The sequence below is a fragment of the Pseudomassariella vexata genome (genome assembly GCF_002105095.1).
Source record: "Pseudomassariella vexata strain CBS 129021 chromosome Unknown BCR38scaffold_9, whole genome shotgun sequence".
Classification (NCBI taxonomy): Eukaryota; Fungi; Ascomycota; class Sordariomycetes; order Amphisphaeriales; family Pseudomassariaceae; genus Pseudomassariella; species Pseudomassariella vexata.
The window spans coordinates 913,918-935,974 of NW_024467964.1; the positions used below are offsets into that span (position 1 = coordinate 913,918).

Consider the following 22,057-nt stretch of genomic DNA (forward strand, 5'->3'; position numbering starts at 1 on the left):
AGGGGTGCCATCTTTCTGTTATTGGTGCCACGTCAATCCCTATTACTTGGGCGCAAGGCTTTTCGAAAGAAGCCTTGAGGTCGAATTATGGTATTGAATATGTCCTCGAACGTGTCTGGTCCGATGACCTGCATATGCAAGGTTGCCTCGTGATGGCACTCGAATCAAACATATCAAGAACACCGAAATCCCACCCCCACATTCAGATAATTGTTGCAAAGACGTACGTCCCCATGGTGAATAATGGAAGGATACGCCAGAGTCGCGCATTTGATGAGCCAGGATGAGTTCGCCATCCTGCGGCGGTTCAAGAGGCTGAACATGCAGAACCTGCTGTATCTGCAAGCAGAAATAACGCATCTGGAATGTGAATTGAGTGATTTGGTCGACAGAGACTTGCGCAATGTGGAAAGAGAGTATTATACCAAAGACTGGTGGTCGCTGAGTCAAAGTGATGAAGAAGAGGACTTGGAACAATGGGAAAAGTTCCAAGAGCTTAGGGTCAAGTTGGAAGCATACAGTGAGTCAGTCGCTCCACTAGCCAGGTTACATGACGTACTCGTTGATGTTAATATAGACGAATCTCTGCTGAAGCAAAGCTATCTCGTGAAGCTCTCTAAGCCGAGGAGATACGATCTCGACTTTCTTCGAAGCTGGTTTGAAAGGCCGGGAATGGGCAATTTCCCTCTTCTGGGTATTGATAAGGCATCTTGGGAGGCTCAATATGAGGATGATCTGGTGGCATTGAAACCTCGAGCTACATCTGATCCATTCTCTAGATGGTTCTGCGAGAGGATTGTGCCAAGCTTTCACCACGTACTGGGCGAGAAGTTCAAAGTACTCAAATTCTTGTGTTCAACGATGTGGTTGAGCTTTCCGCAAACACCATCAAGGCTATGTTCTTAACACCTCTATAGGAACCAGTGCGCGAGGCAATTGGCACCGGCATATACAATTATGCTGAATCGAGTCTCATATCGACTGTTCAAATCCTGACAACCGTCGTCGCATCGCTGTTGCCGCTTTGTTCGGTCGTTACGCTATACATCACAGAATCCAACAACATGCGGCTCGGAATGATTGTGGTCTTCTCAGCGTGCTTCAGCCTTGCCTTGGCTACCATGACCAATGCGAGGACTGTTGAGGTCTTCGCCGCCACGGCAGCGTGAGTTTCTCATGTAAATACGTGTACCTTGACTGATAACTCTACAGGTTCGCAGCCGTCAATGTCGTTTTCCTAACGAACAACCCGCCATGTGGTACTGAGTTATGAACTGGGTATATAGGAAGGACCGACTGCAGAGAGACGGAGGCAAGCAGTTGGCAACGACGCGGATATATGACCAACGGTCGGAAATAATGCTTCACTCAAGTTATAGTTGGTCTTCTGTCAGACCGAATAGGAACCGTACAAGCAGAGTTCACACCATTGCTAAACCTAAGCAACTTTGCGGATACCGTACCTCAAGGTTATAGCGGAACTTAATTCGTCACGTCATCAGAGGGACCATTAGAGGACCATCCAAGAGGACGCGAGGACTCATGCTTGCATGCGGTAGTGTCCGCTTTCATTCAGATATGAACAAGTGGTCTCGACCGGTTCAACACCCATGCTAGCAGCCGACAGATCTCCATCAACTGCACACGTTCCACACTCGACCCACCACTGGAGGCTTCCGAGTTTGAAGAAGTGCATGAGAACAATTCGACACGGCATGGTCAGTCGAGAAAGTCGCGTGTTTGTTGCTAATTGCAAGGCAAATGGCCCAAGCGCGGAGCTTGTAGTGGGGAGCGATGCTTTTTCAGGGCCCCACCCAGTCAGGGCCTATCAAGACTTCCCAGGCTAGCAAATAGTACAACTCAACAGGCCAAGTTTGGCGTGACGTGAGGTATCCACTGACCCCTCCTTGGCTTTTTCTCGAAACCGCTCCAGTGAGGGACCCCGCCAACGTTTTGGAGGACCGATAGGGCTATCGGGCCTGCTGTACAAGCAACAGTCGATACGATTCGAACATGAGCTCAGCCCACCACCTCAAGTTCAAAATAGAGCTTTTTCGCCCAACCGTTACCGCCATCTCTTTTTCTCCTTCCCATCTTCCATCTCACCACCAAAAACATACGTCAGACCCGTAAGTGCTCTCCTTCCCCTGTTACGATAGCCAACATGCCACGCAGAGCCTGCGGTCCTCGTATTCTCCTGACTCGGAGACGCCGTGGTTTCTGTCACAGCTACCCCACCATCGTTCCTTCTTCCCATTGATCGGTTGAGCTTTTCCTGAGGCATATATCTGACTTGGCTACCCGACATCGATCACCTCATTAAGCCCTGATCATATATATCTTGAGCCAATTCCTCTGCTCTGATCCCTCTCCTTCCACTGCATCTCTTCATTTACAAATCTTCCCTCAACAATCTGCTGAATCTGCTTGGCTGATCCTACCCCTCCTTAGAATCGAACTAAACACATTACAACCATGGCGATCAAGAAGATCCACGCGCGTTCGGTCTACGACTCCCGTGGCAACCCTACCGTCGAGGTCGACGTTGTCACCGAGACTGGTCTTCACCGTGCCATTGTTCCTTCGGGAGCCTCCACTGGTGAGCAATATGACAAGGACAAACCCTCCTGTCCGCTCGGTCGACTAATATGGCTTTGCAGGTCAGCACGAGGCTTGCGAGCTCCGCGACGGCGATAAGACCAAGTGGGGAGGCAAGGGCGTTTCCAAGGCCGTTGACAACGTGAACAAGGTCCTGGCGCCCAAGATCCTCGAGGCGAACCTGGACGTCAAGGACCAATCCGCCGTCGACAAGTTCCTCAACGAACTTGATGGCACTCCCAACAAAACCAAGCTCGGTGCCAACGCCATTCTCGGCGTCTCTTTGGCTATTGCCAAGGCTGGTGCTGCTGAGAAGGTAAGCAAAGGATGCCAAGGCTAAAGACGAGCACCGTAACTAACATGATCAGGGTGTACCTCTGTACGCCCACGTGTCGGATCTTGCTGGTACCAAGAAGCCCTACGTCCTCCCTGTCCCCTTCATGAACGTCCTGAACGGTGGATCTCATGCTGGTGGTCGCTTGGCCTTCCAAGAGTTCATGATTGTCCCATCTGCCGCCCCGTCTTTCACCGAAGCCATGCGTCACGGTGCTGAGGTCTACCAGAAGCTGAAGACTTTGGCAAAGAAGAAGTACGGCCAGTCTGCTGGCAACGTCGGTGACGAGGGTGGTGTCGCCCCTGATATCCAAACTGCCGAGGAGGCTCTGGAGCTCATCACAGACGCCATTGAGCAAGCCGGTTACACTGGCAAGATGCACATTGCCATGGATGTTGCATCCAGCGAGTTCTACAAGGAGGATGCCAAGAAGTACGACCTGGACTTCAAGAACCCCGACAGCGACCCTACCAAGTGGCTCACCTATGAGGAGCTTGCCAAGCTGTACACTGATCTGAGCAAGAAGTACCCCATTGTCAGCATTGAGGACCCCTTCGCCGAGGATGACTGGGAGGCCTGGAGCTACTTCTACAAGACCTCGGACTTCCAGATTGTTGGTGATGATTTGACTGTCACCAACCCTGTCCGCATCAAGAAGGCCATCGAGCTCAAGGCCGCCAACGCCTTGCTGCTCAAGGTCAACCAGATTGGTACTCTTACCGAGTCCATCCAGGCTGCCAAGGACTCGTACGCTGACGGCTGGGGCGTCATGGTTTCCCACCGATCCGGCGAGACGGAGGATGTCACCATCTCCGACATCGTGGTCGGTATCCGAGCCGGCCAGATCAAGACCGGTGCACCTTGCCGATCTGAGCGTCTGGCCAAGCTCAACCAGATCCTGCGCATTGAAGAGGAGCTGGGCAGCAACGCTATCTACGCTGGCGAGAACTTCCGCAAGGCGGTTAACTTGTAAAGCAGTCTAGAGGAAAAAAAAACAAAAAAACCCTTGAGATATGATCATGACGGGAAAGGACACGGGGTTCGGGTTCAATCGGATGAGAATACCATAGCAGTGACATAGACAAAAAGCAGGTGACTGAATAACAACAGCATTGACTCCATTACCGATCATATATTGTAGGATCTGGCGCGAATATGTTGGAAGTTAGTTTGGAACATCATTCGGCGACCTGATCGCATGTCGTTGATGCCGTATTGGAATTTTGACCACGTCGTTCATGAAATGCCCCACAGAAAGACACAACAATTGGTGCACCCGAGTATAATGGTCAGACTCGGCCAGATGCAAACTCCAAATATCGAGTACAGCTTGTTTTATTCAACAGGCGTGCCGTTTACTCCCCTCGCTCTGTTGATTCAAAATAGGGCCAGACGGGACTATATAATTCGAATTGTGGCTTATGTGGCTGATCAGAGCGCCCCCTCTTTGATTGGATGTTGTCAAATCACAATTCGAGAAACCCGTTGTCAAGGAAACACTCCGAAACGGGAAGTCAAGATCGCAAACAATCAACAAGGATCGCTATCGAAACACATTTTCGGCACGGCTGCGTCATTACACCACCATCGTAAGCTTCGACATCACATTTTCGACGATTGAACTACCGAAAGTATAGCCAACAGCCGCGAGATTTACTTTCTTCGCGTCGTTGAATGCCAATACCACAATGGCGGGCTCAGAGGATCTCATCAACTTTGACGTGATCGAGGGCCAGAAGGAAAACATACAGTCTCTTCCTGGCGGCCGATCAGCGAAGAAGCTCGCTGAGTTGTACTCACCGTCGCCCCTGCACAAGCTCTCGACACCGACACCAACAGACACCAAGAATGTTAACGAATGCGTCCGAGCAGAGTTTGAGGCAGAAGTCGCCAACCTCTCCGAGTCAGATGACCCTCTGGACGTATTTGACAGATACGTGCGATGGACATTCGACGCATACCCATCAGCCCAGGCTACCCCTCAGTCGCAACTGCACACCCTACTTGAGCGTGCAACCAAGGCGTTCATCGGCTCGGCGCAATACAAGAATGACCCACGATACCTGAAGTTGTGGCTGCACTACATCCGATTCTTCTCCGACGCGCCGCGAGAGACCTTCGTCTTCCTGTCGCGCCACAACATTGGCGAGAGTCTGGCGTTATTCTACGAAGAGTACGCTGCTTGGCTGGAGGGCGCTGGGCGGTGGACGCAAGCCGAGGAGGTATACAAGTTGGGGATCGAGCGTGAAGCTAGACCAGCACAGAGACTAGCCCGCAAGTTCGGCGAGTTCGAGCAGAGATTGGCTCAGGAACCGACTGCTGCAGATGCACCTTCATCACCTGCCCTGCCGACGGTCCGACCCGCGCTTGCTGCCAAGGTTGACCCCTTTGGCGCAGCTGCCCGGGCAGCCGCCGACCCTCAAGCACCACGACCCAACATGGGCGTGGGTGCACCAGCCGCCAAGCCTAGCAAGTCGAAGCTGGCAATATTCTCGGACGCTGACGCGGCTCCACCAGTGATGTCTGTCATGGGACAAGGTTCCAAGGGTTGGGACACGATCGGTTCGCTGGCAGACCGCAAGAAGGAGAACGCGATGGAACCCAAACCATGGGCTGGGGAGACATTGAAGGCGGGAGGCAAGAAGAACAGCGGCCCAAAGCTGGCTATCTTCAGGGATCCGGTATGTCCATGACTTTCAGTTCCCCTTTCCTCAATGCCCATTTGTTGATGATCATAGGACTAATTGTTGGCGGCTCTCGCATTTGTGTATTTCAGTCCTTAGCCAGAATAGCAGAGTCTCATATCGTCATTGCACCGTCAACACACCAGGTGATTGTGAACCCCGCCAGTGGGAAGAGGGAGCGCGTATTTGTCAACCTTGAAGCGGTATATCCAACTCCTGAAGAGCCGGGTACGGAACTCAGTTTCGAAGAGTTGTGGGCAGCTAGTCGAGGATGGCTTGATACTTGTTGGGACAATAATAGTGTAGCTGATGATGATGATGGTGAAGAAGAAGAAGAAGAAGAAGAAGCCACTAAAATAAATGTGCTCAGCCAAAAAATTGCCACGAAGCTCGTGGTCCACCAGGACGTGGTAATGCTGGATGAGAACGGTGCTGTCAAGGACCAGCCGAAATCGGGCAAGCCCAAAAAGACAAAGATGGTAGAGGTCAACGAAACGCAAATCAGTTAGTCCTCAAGTTCACCAGGAGGTCACTCAACACTCACTCACTGAGCTAACTTCCCGCAGTCAAGGCAAAACTAGATTCTCCATCCGGCCCCAAGATGCGCAAAAAGCATTCATCCGAGCCGACGATGACAATGCACACCAAAGCAGCTACAGACGAAATCTACGACATCTTCAACGCTCCCCTGAAGTCTGCCGAGGAAGAAGACGAGGTGAGCGAAGAAGACGAGTATATGACGGACGGTGACTACACTAGCGGTGGGGAAAGCACTTGCACAACTCGACAAATCTCGATCAGTGAGGCTGGCGACGACGAGACTTCCGATGTCAAGAGCGTAAGCGAGTGGTCGGAATTCACGGCTCGAAAGCACATTCCTAGCTTGCACGGCTCGGAAGACGAGGCAGAGGAGCAAGACGACACGCAGGTTTCAGATCTTATCGACACCAACGACGCCGAGCCATCAGAAATACTGGCCGATGTAAGGGACGTCCACAGGGATAACGGTCAGCTCACGCCCACGGCTGAAGATTTCATGGCGGAAACGCGAACGACTTTCATTCCCATTCCGCCCGAGGATTATGTGCCATCTACGCGGCCGTATAGGGACCCGGTCGAGGTGGCTAACAACCGCCTGCCGTTCATGACACCTATCACGGAGCGGACCGAATCTTCACTCGGTGTGATCACAGGAGCCAAGCCTCACTACTTTGACACCAAGACCCCGAGCAGAAAGGAGTCACTCGGTATTCCCGTGGAGGATGATGAAGAGGACGATGAAGACTTTGAGCCTCTAAGCAGTCCACTTCGGGATGTACTCAACGAAGTGCGCTCACCTATCCGAATCGCCCAACCACTGCTCGCCAAACCTGCTGCACCTACCAAACAAATTCGCAAGGGACCTATCATCAAAGATGCGCAGTGCAACCCTGTGGATACTGCCATTCGCGATGAGATCCTGGCCAACATGCACCCTCCCCTATGCTCTTACCCGGGCTTCTACGATCACCGCAACACCCGCTACGATCGCGGCCCTGAGATCCGCAGGTTTGCCAAAGCGGTTTCCAAAAACAGCAAAAACGGTGGCAACGATAGAACTAGCATCAGCAATCCCGCCGCACTCGAGTTTCCAGAAATCGGCTGGACTTACACACTGAAGCGTGAGCTTGGTGCTGGCGCATTTGCTCCAGTCTATCTAATTGAGAATTCTGCTCCCGATGGCGTCCAAGAAATCTACGAGGACGAACCGCTCATAGAAATGGGCAAAGGCGCCTTTGCCACCACCCAGCGCTTTGCTCTAGAGGCCTTGAAGATGGAGGAACCCTCCTCGGCATGGGAGTTCCACATGATGCGTCTTGCAGCAACACGACTTGGCCCACAAGACCGTGCCATAGCCAGCATTTCGGCCGCCCACGAGCTGCACCTGTATCAGGATGATGGCTTCCTCATCCTCCCCTTCCACTCGCACGGCACCCTCCTGGACGTGGTGAACTTCTTCCGCAGTGAGTCGTCGGGCGTCATGGATGAAACCCTAGCCATGTTCTTCACCATTGAGCTACTGCGCACCGTCGAGGCGCTGCACAGCAAGCAGATGCTACATGGCGACCTGAAGGTCGACAACTGCCTCCTGCGTCTGGACGGACTCACCGGCGACGCCCCGCTCAGCAGCCAATGGCTTGCCGACGGCAGCGGCGGTTGGGACAAACGGGGCATTGTCCTCATCGACTTCGGCCGCGGCATCGACATGCGCGCCTTCGATCCCAATGTGCAGTTCATTGCGGACTGGAAGACGACGGCCGTCGACTGCGCCGAGATGCGCGAGGGTCGACCCTGGACTTGGCAGATCGACTACCATGGTCTCGCCGGCATCATCCACTGCTTACTCTTCGGCCGCTACATCGACACGACGCGCTGCGACCAGGGCGGGCTGGGGACTAGCCGCAGATACAAGATCAAGGAGTCGCTGAAGCGATACTGGCAGACGGATATATGGGGGGGCTGCTTTGATCTTCTGCTCAACCCCGGCAGTTACGTTGAGGGCGAGGACGGTGGACGCATGCCCGTTATGAAGGGTCTACGACAAGTGAGGGAGGGCATGGAGACCTGGCTAGAGAACAACTGCGAGCGCGGTGTGGGGCTGCGAGGCTTGATGACTCGCGTGGAGGGTTTCGTCAAGGGACGAAAGTAGCAGTTTCGTTCTCCTGGGAAGTTCTCGAAGCGCTGACTAATGCCTCCTGTGGACGGGGGCTTGCATGCATATTCAATGTTGGTGGACGAGAGAGAGAGGTGAATATTGACACCTACTTCAGAGGGCGTATGGTTGGTCCATAGATTTGAAGACGCCGTTTGGACAGACACCAAAGCCCTGTTCTTGGTATCTATTGGTTGGTTGTACATACAGTTTTACATACCCATACAGCAAAAACAGTTAGCTATCATACCCATAGGCTAATTTGTTTCCGTTTCATCCATTATACACGTCCTAGTCAGAATCTGAATCATTGTCGTCAGCTGCCTTCTTCTTGCCCCTCTTTCCTTTCGTCCCCTTCTTCGAGTCCTTGACCGCTTTTCGATCCACCTGATCTTGCACTTTGACGCGTTCACTCTCCCCTTGAGTCTGCAAGCGCTCATCCAGGGCCTTGAACTCGTCGCTCTCAGGATCCATCCCAATGAGGCTCTCGAGCAATTTGATCTCGTCCGCCCAGACCTTCTTATCCTCAACCGTCTTCCCATCCGGCCCCTTCCTGTCAATCGGCGTCTCCAACACCATCGGCAAACCCTCGACCACCCCATGATTCATTACGTTATGAAAGGCCCTCAGCCCTAGAAACCCCGTCCCGATATTGGCGTGCAAGTCGCGGTGCGACCCCATCGGCGCCTTGCTATCATTTAGATGGAACGCCTTGAGATACCCGTACCCGACTACATCGTCAAACTTCCCCATGGTATCCGCGTACGCCGCTGGAGTGCGCAGGTCGTAGCCAGCGGCGAAGGCATGGCACGTATCAATGCACACACCCACGCGGCTCTTGTCCTCCACCAACGCGATGATGTCCCGTAGGTCCTCAAACGTAGATCCCACCACATTCCCCTGTCCCGCCATATTTTCCAGCACCGTGACGACCTTCTCTGTTGCCTTGTGCGCTTTGTTTAACTGGCTTGCGATGCGGCCCACGGCCGCTTCTCGCGCTTCACCGTTCGTATTTCCTGGATGGAAGTTGTACAACCGCACCCCCAAAGCCTCGCAGCGCTGTAGATCGTCCACGAAAGAACGGTATGCTTGGTCGGCTTTCGCGGCTTCCGCCGCTGCGAGGTTGACGAGGTATGAACCATGCGGCAGGCAGTGCTTGTGCACCTCGAAGCTGTGCTGTTTGGACAGAGTCTCGAAGCCAGTCCGCGCGTCGGCAGCGAGCGGAGGGCTATCCCATTTGCGCTGTGATTTGAGGAAGAGGGCGAAGGAGTTGGCTCCGATTTGCACCGCGTTCGTGATGGCGTTTTGTACTCCACCGGCGGCGCTGACGTGCGCCCCAATGTACATGGCTTTTTTCAAGGAGGAGATGACTGTCCGTTCGGCAAGGGGCATCGTGTCCTGGGAGGATTTGGCTTTGGATTTGGCTGGTGTCTTGCGCTTCTTGGCTGCGGGTTTGGGAGCTTCCTCTGCTTCCACTTCGGAGTCGTCTTCGTACTGCAGCTTGACCTTGGCCGCGGTGGTTTTGCGCTTTTTGGCGGATTTGGACTCTGGAACGGCTTCTTCGTCGTCGTCTTCATCAGCTTCTGATGCGGGCTCCTCAACTACCTTGCGTTTCGTGAGCCTCTTTGCCTGGGTAGTGATTTTGGTGGTGCCGTTCGTCTTGCTCGCGTCCTGAGCAGTGCCCGCAACGGCAATCGTGCTACTACGCAACGATTGTCGGACCATTGTGCCAGATCTTGAGAGATTGGGGTCTTGAGGTGATGCAGTGATGGAACTGGATGGGTGTAAGACTCGATGTCGTGGTCATGACGATGACGCCAAAGTGCAGGTTACGAGACGTGCCGGAACGCGACGCCAGGTCACGTGCCTAGATAATTTGGGAAGCTCAATTTGAGTTGTGCTTGGATTCGATCTTTCGACGTAAAATGCCAAGCGCACGCATGTTGTCATCAAAGTTCCAACTTCGTAAGTGTTACCGCTGCTCTCTCTTGCTTGCGAAGTGGCAAGTCTCTGACGAATCTTCGTCTCGACATTGCTACCCTGGCTACCCCATACTTCCAAGCCTTCATCATGCCCTTACGATTGGACACAGGCACAGACTGGAACAATGTCAAGGTTCGTCTTTTCCCAGTCTGAACAAGTTGTTTTGGATAACATCTACAAGTCGTCCCAAACGCAATATCTAGAGTATGCAGGCAGGAGAATTGTTCGGTAATAGTCTGCATTAGGGCCAATTTGAGTCTGCCTGTGACTACTTGGCTGCAAACCCCAAGATTCCTATTATTTTCACATCAACTCAAGATGAGAACTCTTCTCCCCGATTACAAGTTAGATGCCGGTGTGTCCATACCAACTATAGCTAGCAATTGGACTTTGGCATCCATTACTCGCGGTTCTTCCGTCGAAGGACGGGCACCTCCAAAAGCCAAGATTGAAACAGGCGGTTACGCTGCTACCCTCATGCATACACAACTCGGGCCATTAGCTCGACAGACCGTCGGATTATGTGAGCCAATACTATTTCATGCTCATGATACTCGATCTATTATCTCATATTCCTCTCAACTCTAAACACGTGCCCGAACTTGATCAGCCAACCTGGGAGCACCTCCGAAAACGCTCTTCCTCCTCTTTCAGGGAGTTCGAGCAGTCGTGGATCTCGGATAGTCGCGGAGCTACGTTGCTATTGAAGAGAGTTCAGCTTTTGGCCACTGCATGGTGACATGTTGTGAGAAGTAGCTCAAGTGGAGCTGTCTGAATGACCATGTAGCTGGCCCCGGACAATACACCGCATGCAAATGGCGCAGTCGGTCCTACAGTTCTGGCACGGACGACACTAAATCTGGGCCTGGGACGACCCTGCATATATCGGACACTTGAGCAGGTTGTATGCAGGTCTGGCTGACGTCCAACTCCGTTAATTGATGAGAGTGCACGATTTGTCATCTGATGCCAACTCCCGACTGCTGGAGTTGAGCAATTCAACGGTTTTGCTCCTTCAAATGCTCACGCGACCACTTTCTGGATCTGCAAGCTCAAGCAGGCCAAGCAATAGTGGTGCATGTGCCAAGTGCGGGCTTGAACGGCTCAGCGGCGTTGCCAAGGTCGCTCCTGCTCCACCTATGCTTTGTTGGTTGCTTTTCTTGATGTGGTGTCACCCATGTCGGCCAATTGCCATAAATCAAAACCTTTCACCCACTTGCTATCGATCTGCAATGCAAAATACCCATGCTCTTCTCCTAGTGCACCTTACTATGTAGTGTTCCCGTGGAGCTGATACATTCTTCAATGTCCAAAGAGAGCCGCACGTGGTGGTTTCCTCGTCTTTCATTGGTTTCCGCTTTCCAACGTCGTTCTTCCTCGCAACACCCTCGAGTCTCCATTGCGACTCGTCAATATGAAATTCAACCGGCAACCCTGCCAAGTGCACCACAGGAAAAACTGCATCATACGCACAGATCGAGCATTTTCCTGAACTAGTCCTGGTGGCAAGCATAAGCTTGCCCGTCAAGGGTGGTCAAGGCCGTTATAGGCTGACATTTATGCTCTAGTAAACGGGTATTCCTGGTAAGCGTCAATTTCGTCGCCTTCAGTGGACGTCTAGGCTATCCGCACGATGTCAAACCATACGCCAAGACATCTTGATATTCTCAGTCTCCACCCCGAGGTACTGTTGTTGAGGAGGGGGGGAAGAACACAGTCGTAGCAGCCCTAGACCCAAATGTGCACAGTGAATGTTTAATACTCGGCCACGACTACCTGCATCTCAGGTTCGTGGTTTCCTCTTTCCCTTCAGTCGATACCCACTTATGCCAACCTTCCTTCTCGAGCTTTTCAGTCATCCGAAAAGCCTCACGAGTCTCTGAGCGACTCTCACACGCCCTCCATGCTTATTTTTTGATAACATTGTCTGCGTGCACTTCTTGCTATATCAATACACCACCACCGCTTGTCGACATACAGGCCCATCATTAGCAACCGCCGTCACCATGGCGAGATTCATGCGCCACCACAAGGAACATGAGCCTCCGATTGGCGAGATACCAGTCCCTCATGGTCCTGATACTGGGAACGAACATGAACATTACCCAATCCCTCCGGCCACCGACTACGAGAAGGAGATCTTCAAGCATTTAACACACCCGGACGATTCATATACGCCAGAAGGTGTATACTGGGCCGACCTTCCTCTATCGAAGCGCTTCAACTTCGTTAGCACCGTGGACAAAGCCGAGGTTTCTGCGGAATGGAGTAGCATAAAGTCCATGATGAAAGAGGACTTCCTGGGTCCGTTGAAGTGGTACTTCAGACACGCTGTATTACCCGGTGCTGGACTTGGTCTCGAAGGTTACGTTCTCTTCTCCATTGGCAATCTTGAGCCCTTGTTCAAGAAGGCATGGCCGGAGTGCTGGGACAAAAAGGCCGTGTGCAGCGATAACTGGGTCGCGTCTGTCACCTACCTTGAAGTCATTGGCATCATGGTTGGACAAGTCTTCGTCGGTGTAAGTGAACCTGTCCACCCTGTCGATATGCATCCAGACGACTGATACATCCGCAACAGATCATTGGCGATTGGATTGGACGACGATGGGGTCTAATTCAGGATGCCCTCATCATGTTCATCGGTCTTCTCATGCTTACAGGTTCCTGGGGTGTTACGCTCGAGGGCTGGGTCATATGTTATGCCTGGTCTCTGTTCTTCTATGGTAAATTCCTCGTTGCTCTAAGTGGTTATCATTGGCTCATTCTGTGGCTTAGGCATTGGTGTTGGCGGCGAATATCCCATCACAGCAACTTCGTCAATGGAGAATGCCGTGATGGCCGGCAAGCTCTCGACGCGCGATGACCGACTTCACCGTGGCCGAAAAGTTACCATGGCTTTCCTGATGCAGGGATGGGGCCAGTTTTTCAACCAAGTACTGCTCATCATCCTGATGCTCATTTTCAACCGCGGCCAGGGAGACCCACCGTACAGCGCGAGAATGGCGCAGTACATCTTCAGAATATCCTTCGCCATCCCCGCCATTGGGACCCTGTGGCTGTGTTACTATCGTACATACAGGATGAAAGCTGCCGGCAAACAGCTGCTGAAGGCCAAGAAGAAGGCAAACGTCACCGGCTACGATGTCAAGTCGTTGAAAATGACCGTGACCAACTTCGGCGGACGCCTGGTGGCGACCGCTGGTGGCTGGTTCTGCAACGATGTCTTCTTTTACGGCAACAAACTGTTCCAAAGTCAGTTTATCAACGTTCTGTCTGACAACCCTTCGTCGATCATGACCACCTGGACCTGGAATCTTGTCAACGTGGCCGTCTCTCTCGTTGGCTATTACGCAGCATCCATGTTGATCGACAACAAGATGTACGGGCGGAAAATGATGCAACAGGTAACTTGCCCACCCATTCACCCATATACATACTAGAACGTCGGCTAACGAGATAACCAGGTCGGCTTTTTCATGTGCTTCCTCATGTTTGTCATTCCAGCCTTCAACTACGAATTCTACGTAAGCCCGGCCGGTGTGCACGCTTTCCAAGCCATGTACTTCCTGTCGTCGTTTTTCAACCAGTTCGGGCCCAATTCAGTCACGTTCCTCGTCGCCGGAGAAGTCTTCCCTACGCAAATCCGAGCAAGTGCTCACGGCTTTTCCGCATGTATGGGTAAGGCTGGTGCCCTTCTCGCCTCGGTATTATACAACTACATCGATACGCAGACCAAGTTCTACGTGGTGCCGTGGTTCGGCTTGGCCGGTATGCTCATGACGTACCTTTGGCTCCCCGACACCACTGGTCTCGACCTCAAGGAGCAGGAGCGCCGCTGGCAATACATCCTGCAAGGACGCGAGCAGGATTACCACGGCGTGGCTATCCACCCCAAGCACTTGTCGGTATGGGAGCGCTGGATGGGCGTCGGCAAGAACTACTACCCGGACATGGACATGAAGGCCAAGATTGAGGACATCAAGGGCGAATGGCAAGAAAAGGAGGCGAGCAAAAACGAGTCAGAAACCGGCGTTGACGATTTGGATGACGGGGAGGAATTCACGGACGACATCCACAACTATTTCCGTGGCGCACCTCCCGCTCAGGGCGGGCTGATGATAAAGAACAAGGAAGAGCAGAAGGGGTCTGAAAGCGAGTCGGATAAGTGATCTGGCAACTCTACCTATGAATAGAGATATGCAGGCAGGCTTGCAAATGGTGTTTGGATAATAGGAGTATACAGTGGGAATAATTATGCCTCTCAATTCAACTGGTAGATCGAGCATTTGCTCCACGCAAGTTTCCAGCGTGCTCAACTAGACGACAAAAAAGGCGTACTCGCGTGGGATTATTGAATTATGCCGGGTCTCCAACCACGAGTATTTTGCCCTTAATATGCCGTTTGTTCCATTCCGATCTTACCACGGATTATAGATTAACGTAAAGTCGAGGAATAAGTTAACAATGCTAAGAAGTAGTATAAGTATAAGTCCTGCTTAACATGCGATACTCGTTGATTATAGGGGTTGTCATACACATATGGAGGGGAAAACATGATTTGGCGTCGCGTTGGATCTGCTTTGTCGCGCGCCCTGGCGCCATCGCGTCTCCCACGTCACTAAAGTGCTTTAGCTCCAGAGGGGCAAATTCCTTCAGAGCACAATTCGGTTTGTCGTTTGTTCAAGTGCCATTGCGGTGCGGTGTATCGACTATCTGACGCGGTATATTGAAACATATTGTCCTTTTCTGCTATTCGATTTCGCAAGACCCGGTTCAAGAAACACCCACGACCCATTGCCCGGGGCGCACGATGCCGGCCGCAAAGCCAAAGGCGGCGGCGGCAACGACCAAGCCCAAGACGCCGCGACAGACGAAGCTCAACTTCAGCGGTGCGAAAACGAAGGATACGCCTGGTTCGAAGCAGAAGAAGCCGGTGAATGGAAACATACTGAATTTCTTCAAGAAGATCGACGATGATGCGCTGTTTATTGAGGATGCACCGTGCTTAGCGGCGAGGTCGAGTCCAACGCCGGCAACGAAACCAGCAGAACCGGAAGAGGAAAAGGACATTTATGGGATAGACGATGTTTACAAGGCTCCCAAATACTACGCAGATGGTGTTTCTTCCAAGAGGCGGAAATTAAGCCATGCTGGAGATGATGCCGTAGGCAAGATGGAGGAGCCTCTGGAAGGCATATCCCCAGGGCTGGCCATTGACAATATCACCACAAAGCCTGCGATACCAAAAGAACCCAAGTCAAAGCTGAAGCGCATCAAAGGCAAAGGACCGTTCCTGGACGACTCCGAGAGCGAAGGAGAAGCAGTAAGTCATTCTCCAACGAGCCACGAGTCGGCTGACAAAACGCCTGATATTCTTCAACCTGGCCAAACAGTGAAGCTGGAGACTCCGGAACAGAACAGTTACTCAGCTAGAGAAAACGCACCAGCTGCACCCAATCCTCCGGCCTATAATCCGGAGGACTCGGTTGACGAGGATGTCAAAGACCCTGACGACATGGACGAGGTATTCGATGAGGATGACTTTGCCGATGGTGGCGAAGAGTTCCGCGAGATGAAATACATGCAAGAACAGGCCCGACTTGAAGACGAGGAAGCTGGAAACTACAATTCAGATGCAATGGCAGACGAAGGTTCCATGGATCATGGCATCACGCAGAACTGCCCTCTTTGCGACGCCACTCTAGCCGGCGTCACACCGGATGAAGCGACAATTCATGTCAACGCCTGTCTGGATGGGAACCCTCTCCCGCTTCCAAAGTCTCTCGTAACCCCGTCAAAGTTACTGCCTTCCGACGCAGTCGACACGCCCGATATGAGCAAGCGATTTTCGAAAGCCGCCGTTCCTAGGCCTGGTCAAGCTAATCCCATCAACCTTGACGGTAATGTGCCCAAAGCAACATCGGCATTCAGCAAGCTGATGTCCGGCCATGCTGAGGATGCTGCATGGGCTTCGGCGGCAGCTGCGGAGACGGCAGCCCGGGGCAGACCAGCATACGAGCGGACCTGTCCCTTTTACAAGATCATGCCTGGATTCTTCATCTGCGTCGACGCATTCCGGTATGGTGCTGTCCAGGGCTGCAAAGCCTACTTCCTAAGCCATTTCCACAGTGACCACTACATTGGACTGACGGCCAAATGGTCTCACGGCCCTATATACTGCAGCAAGGTGACGGGGAGCTTGGTCAAGCAGCAGCTGCGTACAAATCCGAAATGGGTTGTAGAACTGGAGTTTGACGAAAAGTTCAAAGTGCCGGGGACAGAGGGCGTCTTCGTGACCATGATTCCAGCTAACCACTGCCCGGGGAGTTCCTTGTTTCTCTTTGAGAAGGTGATGGGCAAGGGTCCCAATTCCAGGACGCAGCGAATACTACATTGTGGTGATTTCCGTGCCTGCCCAGCACATGTCAATCATCCCACTCTCAAGCCTGAGATTGTAGACGCAGTCTCTGGCAAGACCCAACAACAGAAGATAGACGTCTGCTATTTAGACACAACCTACCTAAACCCTCGCTACTCATTCCCCCCACAAGAAGATGTCATCAACGCATGTGCCCAGTTTTGCAAAAACATATCCGGCGACCCTAGCGCCCCAGATGATGCCTACGAAGCGCTGAAACGCGAGACGGGTGTCACGACCGTCAGCAAGTTCTTCGTCAAGGAGCCTCATGACTCCTCCTCCGACGTCAAGACCGAAGCTGACGGAACCACTACCACCACCACCGGCAAGAAGAACCCGAAACACCGCCTCCTCGTCATCTGCGGCACCTACTCCATCGGCAAAGAGCGCATCTGCAAAGCCATCGCCCAAGCCCTGAACACCAAGATCTTTGCCTCCCCCTCCAAAATCAAAATCATCAAGCAGCTCAGCGACCCAGAGCTCTCCGCCCTGCTGACGTCCAACCCCCGCGAGGCTCAGGTCCACATGCAGATGCTGATGGAAATCCGCGCCGAGACGCTGCAGGAGTACCTCAATGGGTACAAGCCGCACTTTTCCCGCATCGTCGGGTTCCGGCCCAGCGGATGGAATTTTCGCGGGCCCAGCAGCACCGCCAAGGGGGTTTCGGCCACCATGAGTCCGTCCACCATGGATACGGCGCAATTGCTGCATGGCTCCTTGTGGAGGACAAGGTTCGGGCCGTTGGATTTTGTGGCGCAGAGGGGGAGTACGCGGGAGGCAATGTGTTTCGGGGTGCCTTACTCGGAGCATAGCAGTTTTAGGGAGTTGGCACTGTTTGTCATGGCGTTGAGGATCGAGAAGGTGGTCCCGACGGTGAATGTGGGGAGTGCGCCGAGTCGGCAGCGGATGAAGGGGTGGACGGATCGGTGGATTGCGGAGAGGAGGAGGGGCGGGTTGGTGAGGTTGTCGGAGGGGGATAGGAAAGCTGGAGAGAAGGAACGGGACGAGGGGCTTTGGGAAGGCAAGGATAATAAAGGAGGAGGGGTTTGGTGGTAGATAGAATCTAGGGCAACGAGAATATATGCTGTAAAGTAAATGTAACACTAAACATCGTGTCTCAATATGGGTATATTCCTCATCTACGAGATTGCATCTATGGTGGTGGGTACTACGCATGCTACGATGTGCAGGTAGATGATTATCCGTCTAAGACAGCGTGTACCTGGAGCTAGCTCGCTGAGAAGCCACTCTGACATGCAATGGTGCGAGGCAACTCCCCCCGCGGCTCTGTCGTAGCCAAGATGCTGGCTTCCGTCATCATGGAGTCAGATGCCCCTCCTTCCTCGCTCTGGCCCATTCAGCCAGATCCATCCATCCATTCCCTCCATCCCTCACTTCGCCTTGGCAGCTTGGTTTGCAGCTTCTACTCCAACATTAGCACCAGCACCCAAAACCCCACGCAAAGAGGCCAGGCGAGGGGGTTACTCACCTCTCCGCGTAGCATCCTCCAACAAGGTTACATCGACGGCGTTGTGCGGCAGGTGGACGTATCTGACGACGGAGCCACGGATGAAGACATTCTTGACCGAGCTCTTTTCGTGTGATTCCCGAGTTAGTAATGTAAGACCCAACCCGATCCGTCAAGAGCAACACCCTTGTACATCATAAGTGCAGTTGTCGTAGTCTTTCAATCCCTCCTCCAGACCGGAGAAGAAGAAGAACAAAAAAGAGGGACTACGGAGAAGAGGGGAAGATGAAGGGAAGGTAGAAGCATGAATGAAAAAGAAAAATACGAACCAGATGAGGGTACTTGATATCATCAACGACCTCAATATTATCCAGCTTAATATTGAGGTATTGATCGACGCTCTTGAGCGTGCCGCGGATCTGGATATCGTTTTTGAGCTCCACTGTCACCTGGTTGTCGATGAGCGTCTTGAAGAAGCTGTGCCGCCGGTATCGTATCGTCAGTATTACGTTCTTCAAGCCTCGCGCTTGCGCACGTGGACGCTGATGAATATTCGAGTATAGGGCCTGGCCTCACCATACCATGCCATGCCAGGCGATTTGTAGATGGCCAGATGGCATGGTGTGGCATTGTGCTCCCCCCCCCTTGACCTGGTTCACATATCGATGATGTAATGTCTTCCGTCCGAGTGAAGCAGAAGACAGGTTGGTAGATATACGTCTTTGCAAGTGGTCCTCAAGACATCTTCCTCCGCCGTCTGCTCGCTCTCAGCCGGGGGCGCTTGCCTTGCGGATACCAGAGACCAGTGGCCACACGCACCGTATGAAGTCTGCGCTGGGAATTTTTTGAAGCAACGAAAACTCCGACGTACCTGAAGAAAAGCATCTTGAGGCCAGCTCTACGCACCGGTGGCTGACCAAAAATCGAAATGCCGTTGTTCTATTATTGACCGTGATTTGGTGTTGGCAGAGCAGCGCAGCCGAAACGATGAGATGGATATATCAGTCTTTCACAGAGAGCTTGCCCGGTTGGAACGCGGCTCCAAGGTGACCTTTGGTGGGGCAGCTCAGTACGGCCTAAAAGTCGTCATCACGTGACCCACCTCAGTAAAGCAGTCTGGACTTCGCTACGTAGTGCGTTCTCATTTTGGAAACAAAGCAACATGCAAGCGGCAAGTGAATTAGTTAAAGCATGGAGAGGAGGAATTTCTTGGGTTCTCGTATGTATTTATCCCTAATATCCGGCGACGGATTACCGTGGAAATGTCTATATCCATCCCGCGCGAATCCAACGAATCAAGCGAGTTGTTCGTCCAGCTTCTTTTCCAATTTGGGCAACACGCTGAGTCTCTGTACTGTTTGTTTTCTGAGCCAATGCCTCCGTCGTTGGTGAAACCCTTCTTCACTTACCCGAGGCAGTAGTTGGTAGCCGGACCTTTGCTCAGCAAAATCGCCCTGTTTCAACATAGTAGACACGAAATAAAGTCAAGTAAAAAAGTGACGCAGAAAATACAAATGGCAAAGTTGGGGGGTATCCTTCCATTCGTCTCAATTCATCCCATGCAGTCTTTCCTCCCAGTCCATCCAGCCAAGGATGCCTTGCAATGCATTTGCAATGTAGCATGAAATATGAAAAGAACGAGAAACTATCGCGTGGGCGATGGAGAAACGTTTAGGAAACCCTTCCAAGAGCGAATGTCCTGGCGCCCCCCTGTGATGCATATACCCCCAGGATATCTGTACGTCGCAAAAAGTCACTTTGAATGAAACGGTGTGCTTGCCAAATCCATCAAAAAGCAGTTGTCAAAAAGACGCTTCGCTTTGCAAAACACGACTCCCCACCATGCCGCCATCACCCGACGAGAAGGTATAAGTGGAGGAAATCAAAATCTTCGTAACTCGTGACGTCGGAAAAAGAAAATGTCCCTATGGCATACCCTCTCAACTGTCGTCCTCGGCATCATCATCATCGTCATCGTCGGGTGTTGCAGGCTCAATCTTGGCCTTCTTGGCCGACGCACGAGATCCTCCCTCCGATTTACGCTTAGAACCCGCTTTAGTCGGTGGGGGTTCCATCACATCGTCATCCTTGCCTTCCCCCTTGTTCTTTTCTATTTCCGCCACCTCTTCTGCTGTCAAAAACCGCCCGCCGGGTCCCCGAGGCCGTCGCATCGCGTGGTTGTGTCGCGACTCGTGAAGGTACGGCTTACGGCCTTTGCTCGTCAAGCGTAAGGCCTCTTCCAGGCGTTGCCGCGCTACTCTTCGCTTTAGGATGCGATGAAACTGTTTTGCGTTTACATACAAGGGTGACTCCTCGGCGCCAGCAGCCATCTCGGGTGACTGGGGGTGGGGCATGGATTGCGATGGGGGCATCGACGGTGGTGCCGGACGCGGGCCGTGGTTCAACATCGGCGCATTGGGAACTCCGGGACTGGTAACTTGGCTTAACCGACGACCGGGCATCTGGCTCAACTGCTGCGGTGACCGCGGTCCGTGCGAGTCCTTCTTTGTGTTCATTCCCGAACCCACCCTCGGTGACGTCTGCGACATGCTGGGGTCCGAGGACATGTAGTTGCTGTAGCCAGTTCCACCCGCTGCGGCGGCGGTCGCGGCCATGGCAGCCGCCTGTATCTGAGGTACACCATAATGCATGCCCTGCTGGGGCACGCTGTACTGCGTTTGGTACATGTTGTGACCTTGGGCCGAAGCCGCTGGTTGATGCTGCGAAGGTAGAATGGGCGATGTCTGAACGCCGTGTTGATTTATGCTGTGACTGGATGGAGACGTGATCGAATTTCCAGCACTCGGATTCGTGTAACTGGATTGGATGTGTCCTTGCGAATGCGCCGACTGTGGTGGTTGCTGGTATTGCGCGTAGTCCATCATAATTGTGGAATAATTGCGCGCAGTTGCGGCGGGGTAGTTCGTGGTACCACAGTCGTGTCCTCTCTACCGTGTAATACGAATCAGAGACAATCGGTGCGAAAGACTTACAAAGTCTTACTGGGCTGAACAATAATAATGGTAATAAAACGCTGTAGCGTTTTGCGAAAGTCGCGAAAAGAGAGCCTCTGTAGGACTAGGATCTGAAGATGCCTTGATGTCTACAGATAAAGGGCTGAAGTTTGGCCGCAGTTGGGCACACGCGTTGGGATGGGTTGTCGTCACTAAGGTAGCCGCGAGCAGGCTGGATGTGCACCCAATCTATTGGTTATGCGTGGATGAGCTGGCACTCTTTGATGTGGTAGGTGCACAGCGTAAGTGGCCGCACCACGGCATATGCAAGCCGATGTAGCTTCGTTGCGAGGCGGAATCACCAAGGACCAAGGTGGTTCGGCTCAGTCGTTGCGATCCGCGCTGTTCTGAAAACAGCCGCGTGAGGGACAGGAACGACCACGAGGCTATTCTCTTGAATGGCGCGCCGGCTAGATAGGTTCTGCGGCAGCGGGTAGTTCTGGCGAAACAGCTTGAGCGAGATTTCCCCAGAGCAATGCAAAGTGCTATTCGACTGACTGTGGAGAATCTGCCCAACCAAAAACATTAGATTTGCTGTATCAAGTATAAATGAGAAGCTCGGATGAGGTGAGGGTGGGGGGAAGGGGGGTGAATGGAAGGGGGGTGAATGGAAGGGGGGGGGGGGGTAAGCGGGCACCGGTCGTCATTTTTTTTCGCGCCTTGGACTACCACTTGATGCGCTGGCATGCATGACGGAATATGCACGAGCTGGGCCCCACTTCATCAACCAGCACAGCTCAGCGACAAGAGGAAAACCCCCCCCCCCAAAAAAAATAAAAAAAAATACAAATAATAATAACAAAAAAAGAACCAAAAAAAGGGACAAGATGTCACCAGTGGCGGCATGAGGTAAAGCAGGTTATGCC

The 22,057-nt window shown here is 52.7% G+C and overlaps 9 protein-coding genes across 9 annotated transcripts; 6 read left to right on the plus strand and 3 right to left on the minus strand.

Annotated features, from left to right (window-relative positions):
- Positions 1–243: 243 nt before the first annotated feature.
- On the plus strand, positions 244–1,559 carry BCR38DRAFT_525336 (uncharacterized protein; the record flags this gene model as incomplete). The annotated part of the gene is made up of 4 exons (XM_040865319.1): positions 244–520; positions 578–837; positions 918–1,165; positions 1,213–1,559. The coding sequence occupies 4 exons, from the start codon at positions 244–246 to the stop codon at positions 1,271–1,273; spliced, it is 846 nt and encodes a 281-aa protein (XP_040714146.1). The 3' UTR covers positions 1,274–1,559.
- Positions 1,560–2,475: 916 nt separating this feature from the next.
- On the plus strand, positions 2,476–3,905 carry BCR38DRAFT_347156 (phosphopyruvate hydratase; the record flags this gene model as incomplete). Its single annotated transcript, XM_040856316.1, has 3 exons — positions 2,476–2,599; positions 2,661–2,914; positions 2,967–3,905. 3 exons carry the CDS (start codon positions 2,476–2,478, stop codon positions 3,903–3,905), a joined length of 1,317 nt encoding a protein of 438 aa, XP_040714147.1.
- Positions 3,906–4,620: 715 nt separating this feature from the next.
- On the plus strand, positions 4,621–8,305 carry BCR38DRAFT_410744 (Mad3/BUB1 homology region 1-domain-containing protein; the record flags this gene model as incomplete). The annotated part of the gene is made up of 3 exons (XM_040858498.1): positions 4,621–5,613; positions 5,709–6,120; positions 6,183–8,305. The coding sequence occupies 3 exons, from the start codon at positions 4,621–4,623 to the stop codon at positions 8,303–8,305; spliced, it is 3,528 nt and encodes a 1,175-aa protein (XP_040714148.1).
- A 294-nt stretch (positions 8,306–8,599) lies between these two features.
- Positions 8,600–10,033, minus strand: BCR38DRAFT_458868 (xylose isomerase-like protein; the record flags this gene model as incomplete). Its single annotated transcript, XM_040862222.1, has 2 exons — positions 8,600–9,937; positions 10,031–10,033. 2 exons carry the CDS (start codon positions 10,031–10,033, stop codon positions 8,600–8,602), a joined length of 1,341 nt encoding a protein of 446 aa, XP_040714149.1.
- A 100-nt stretch (positions 10,034–10,133) lies between these two features.
- Positions 10,134–11,016, plus strand: BCR38DRAFT_237065 (uncharacterized protein). Its single transcript, XM_040854362.1, has 2 exons — positions 10,134–10,423; positions 10,473–11,016. Exons 1-2 carry the CDS (start codon positions 10,234–10,236, stop codon positions 10,877–10,879), a joined length of 597 nt encoding a protein of 198 aa, XP_040714150.1. The 5' UTR covers positions 10,134–10,233; the 3' UTR covers positions 10,880–11,016.
- Positions 11,017–12,297: 1,281 nt separating this feature from the next.
- Positions 12,298–14,460, plus strand: BCR38DRAFT_410746 (major facilitator superfamily domain-containing protein; the record flags this gene model as incomplete). Its single annotated transcript, XM_040858499.1, has 4 exons — positions 12,298–12,810; positions 12,870–13,014; positions 13,067–13,695; positions 13,756–14,460. 4 exons carry the CDS (start codon positions 12,298–12,300, stop codon positions 14,458–14,460), a joined length of 1,992 nt encoding a protein of 663 aa, XP_040714151.1.
- Positions 14,461–14,680: 220 nt separating this feature from the next.
- Positions 14,681–17,796, plus strand: BCR38DRAFT_438131 (DNA repair metallo-beta-lactamase-domain-containing protein). The gene is made up of 2 exons (XM_040860567.1): positions 14,681–14,758; positions 14,827–17,796. Exon 2 carries the CDS (start codon positions 15,102–15,104, stop codon positions 17,763–17,765), a length of 2,664 nt encoding a protein of 887 aa, XP_040714152.1. The 5' UTR covers positions 14,681–14,758; positions 14,827–15,101; the 3' UTR covers positions 17,766–17,796.
- A 23-nt stretch (positions 17,797–17,819) lies between these two features.
- BCR38DRAFT_438132 (uncharacterized protein) lies at positions 17,820–19,276 on the minus strand. Its single transcript, XM_040860568.1, has 4 exons — positions 19,049–19,276; positions 18,507–18,654; positions 18,199–18,301; positions 17,820–18,132 (listed from the first exon to the last, which is right to left on the minus strand). Exons 1-4 carry the CDS (start codon positions 19,060–19,062, stop codon positions 18,101–18,103), a joined length of 297 nt encoding a protein of 98 aa, XP_040714153.1. The 5' UTR covers positions 19,063–19,276; the 3' UTR covers positions 17,820–18,100.
- Positions 19,277–20,117: 841 nt separating this feature from the next.
- BCR38DRAFT_486582 (CCAAT-binding transcription factor (CBF-B/NF-YA) subunit B-domain-containing protein) lies at positions 20,118–21,062 on the minus strand (the record flags this gene model as incomplete). Its single annotated transcript, XM_040864050.1, has 1 exon — positions 20,118–21,062. The coding sequence occupies one exon, from the start codon at positions 21,060–21,062 to the stop codon at positions 20,118–20,120; it is 945 nt and encodes a 314-aa protein (XP_040714154.1).
- Positions 21,063–22,057: the final 995 nt, after the last annotated feature.

Bases quoted from the DNA above. Each gene is read 5' to 3' on its own strand.
- BCR38DRAFT_237065 (XM_040854362.1), top strand. From the start codon at position 10,234: ATGCCAAGCGCACGCATGTTGTCATCAAAGTTCCAACTTCGTAAGTGT. The intron at 10,424-10,472 runs GTTCGTCTTTTC...AACATCTACAAG, and splicing joins CAGACTGGAACAATGTCAAG to TCGTCCCAAACGCAATATCT.
- BCR38DRAFT_438131 (XM_040860567.1), top strand. From the start codon at position 15,102: ATGCCGGCCGCAAAGCCAAAGGCGGCGGCGGCAACGACCAAGCCCAAG.
- BCR38DRAFT_438132 (XM_040860568.1), bottom strand. The intron at 18,302-18,506 runs GTTCGTATTTTT...TCACACGAAAAG, and splicing joins ATATCAAGTACCCTCATCTG to AGCTCGGTCAAGAATGTCTT. The intron at 18,133-18,198 runs GTGAGTAACCCC...ATGTTGGAGTAG, and splicing joins GGAGGATGCTACGCGGAGAG to AAGCTGCAAACCAAGCTGCC.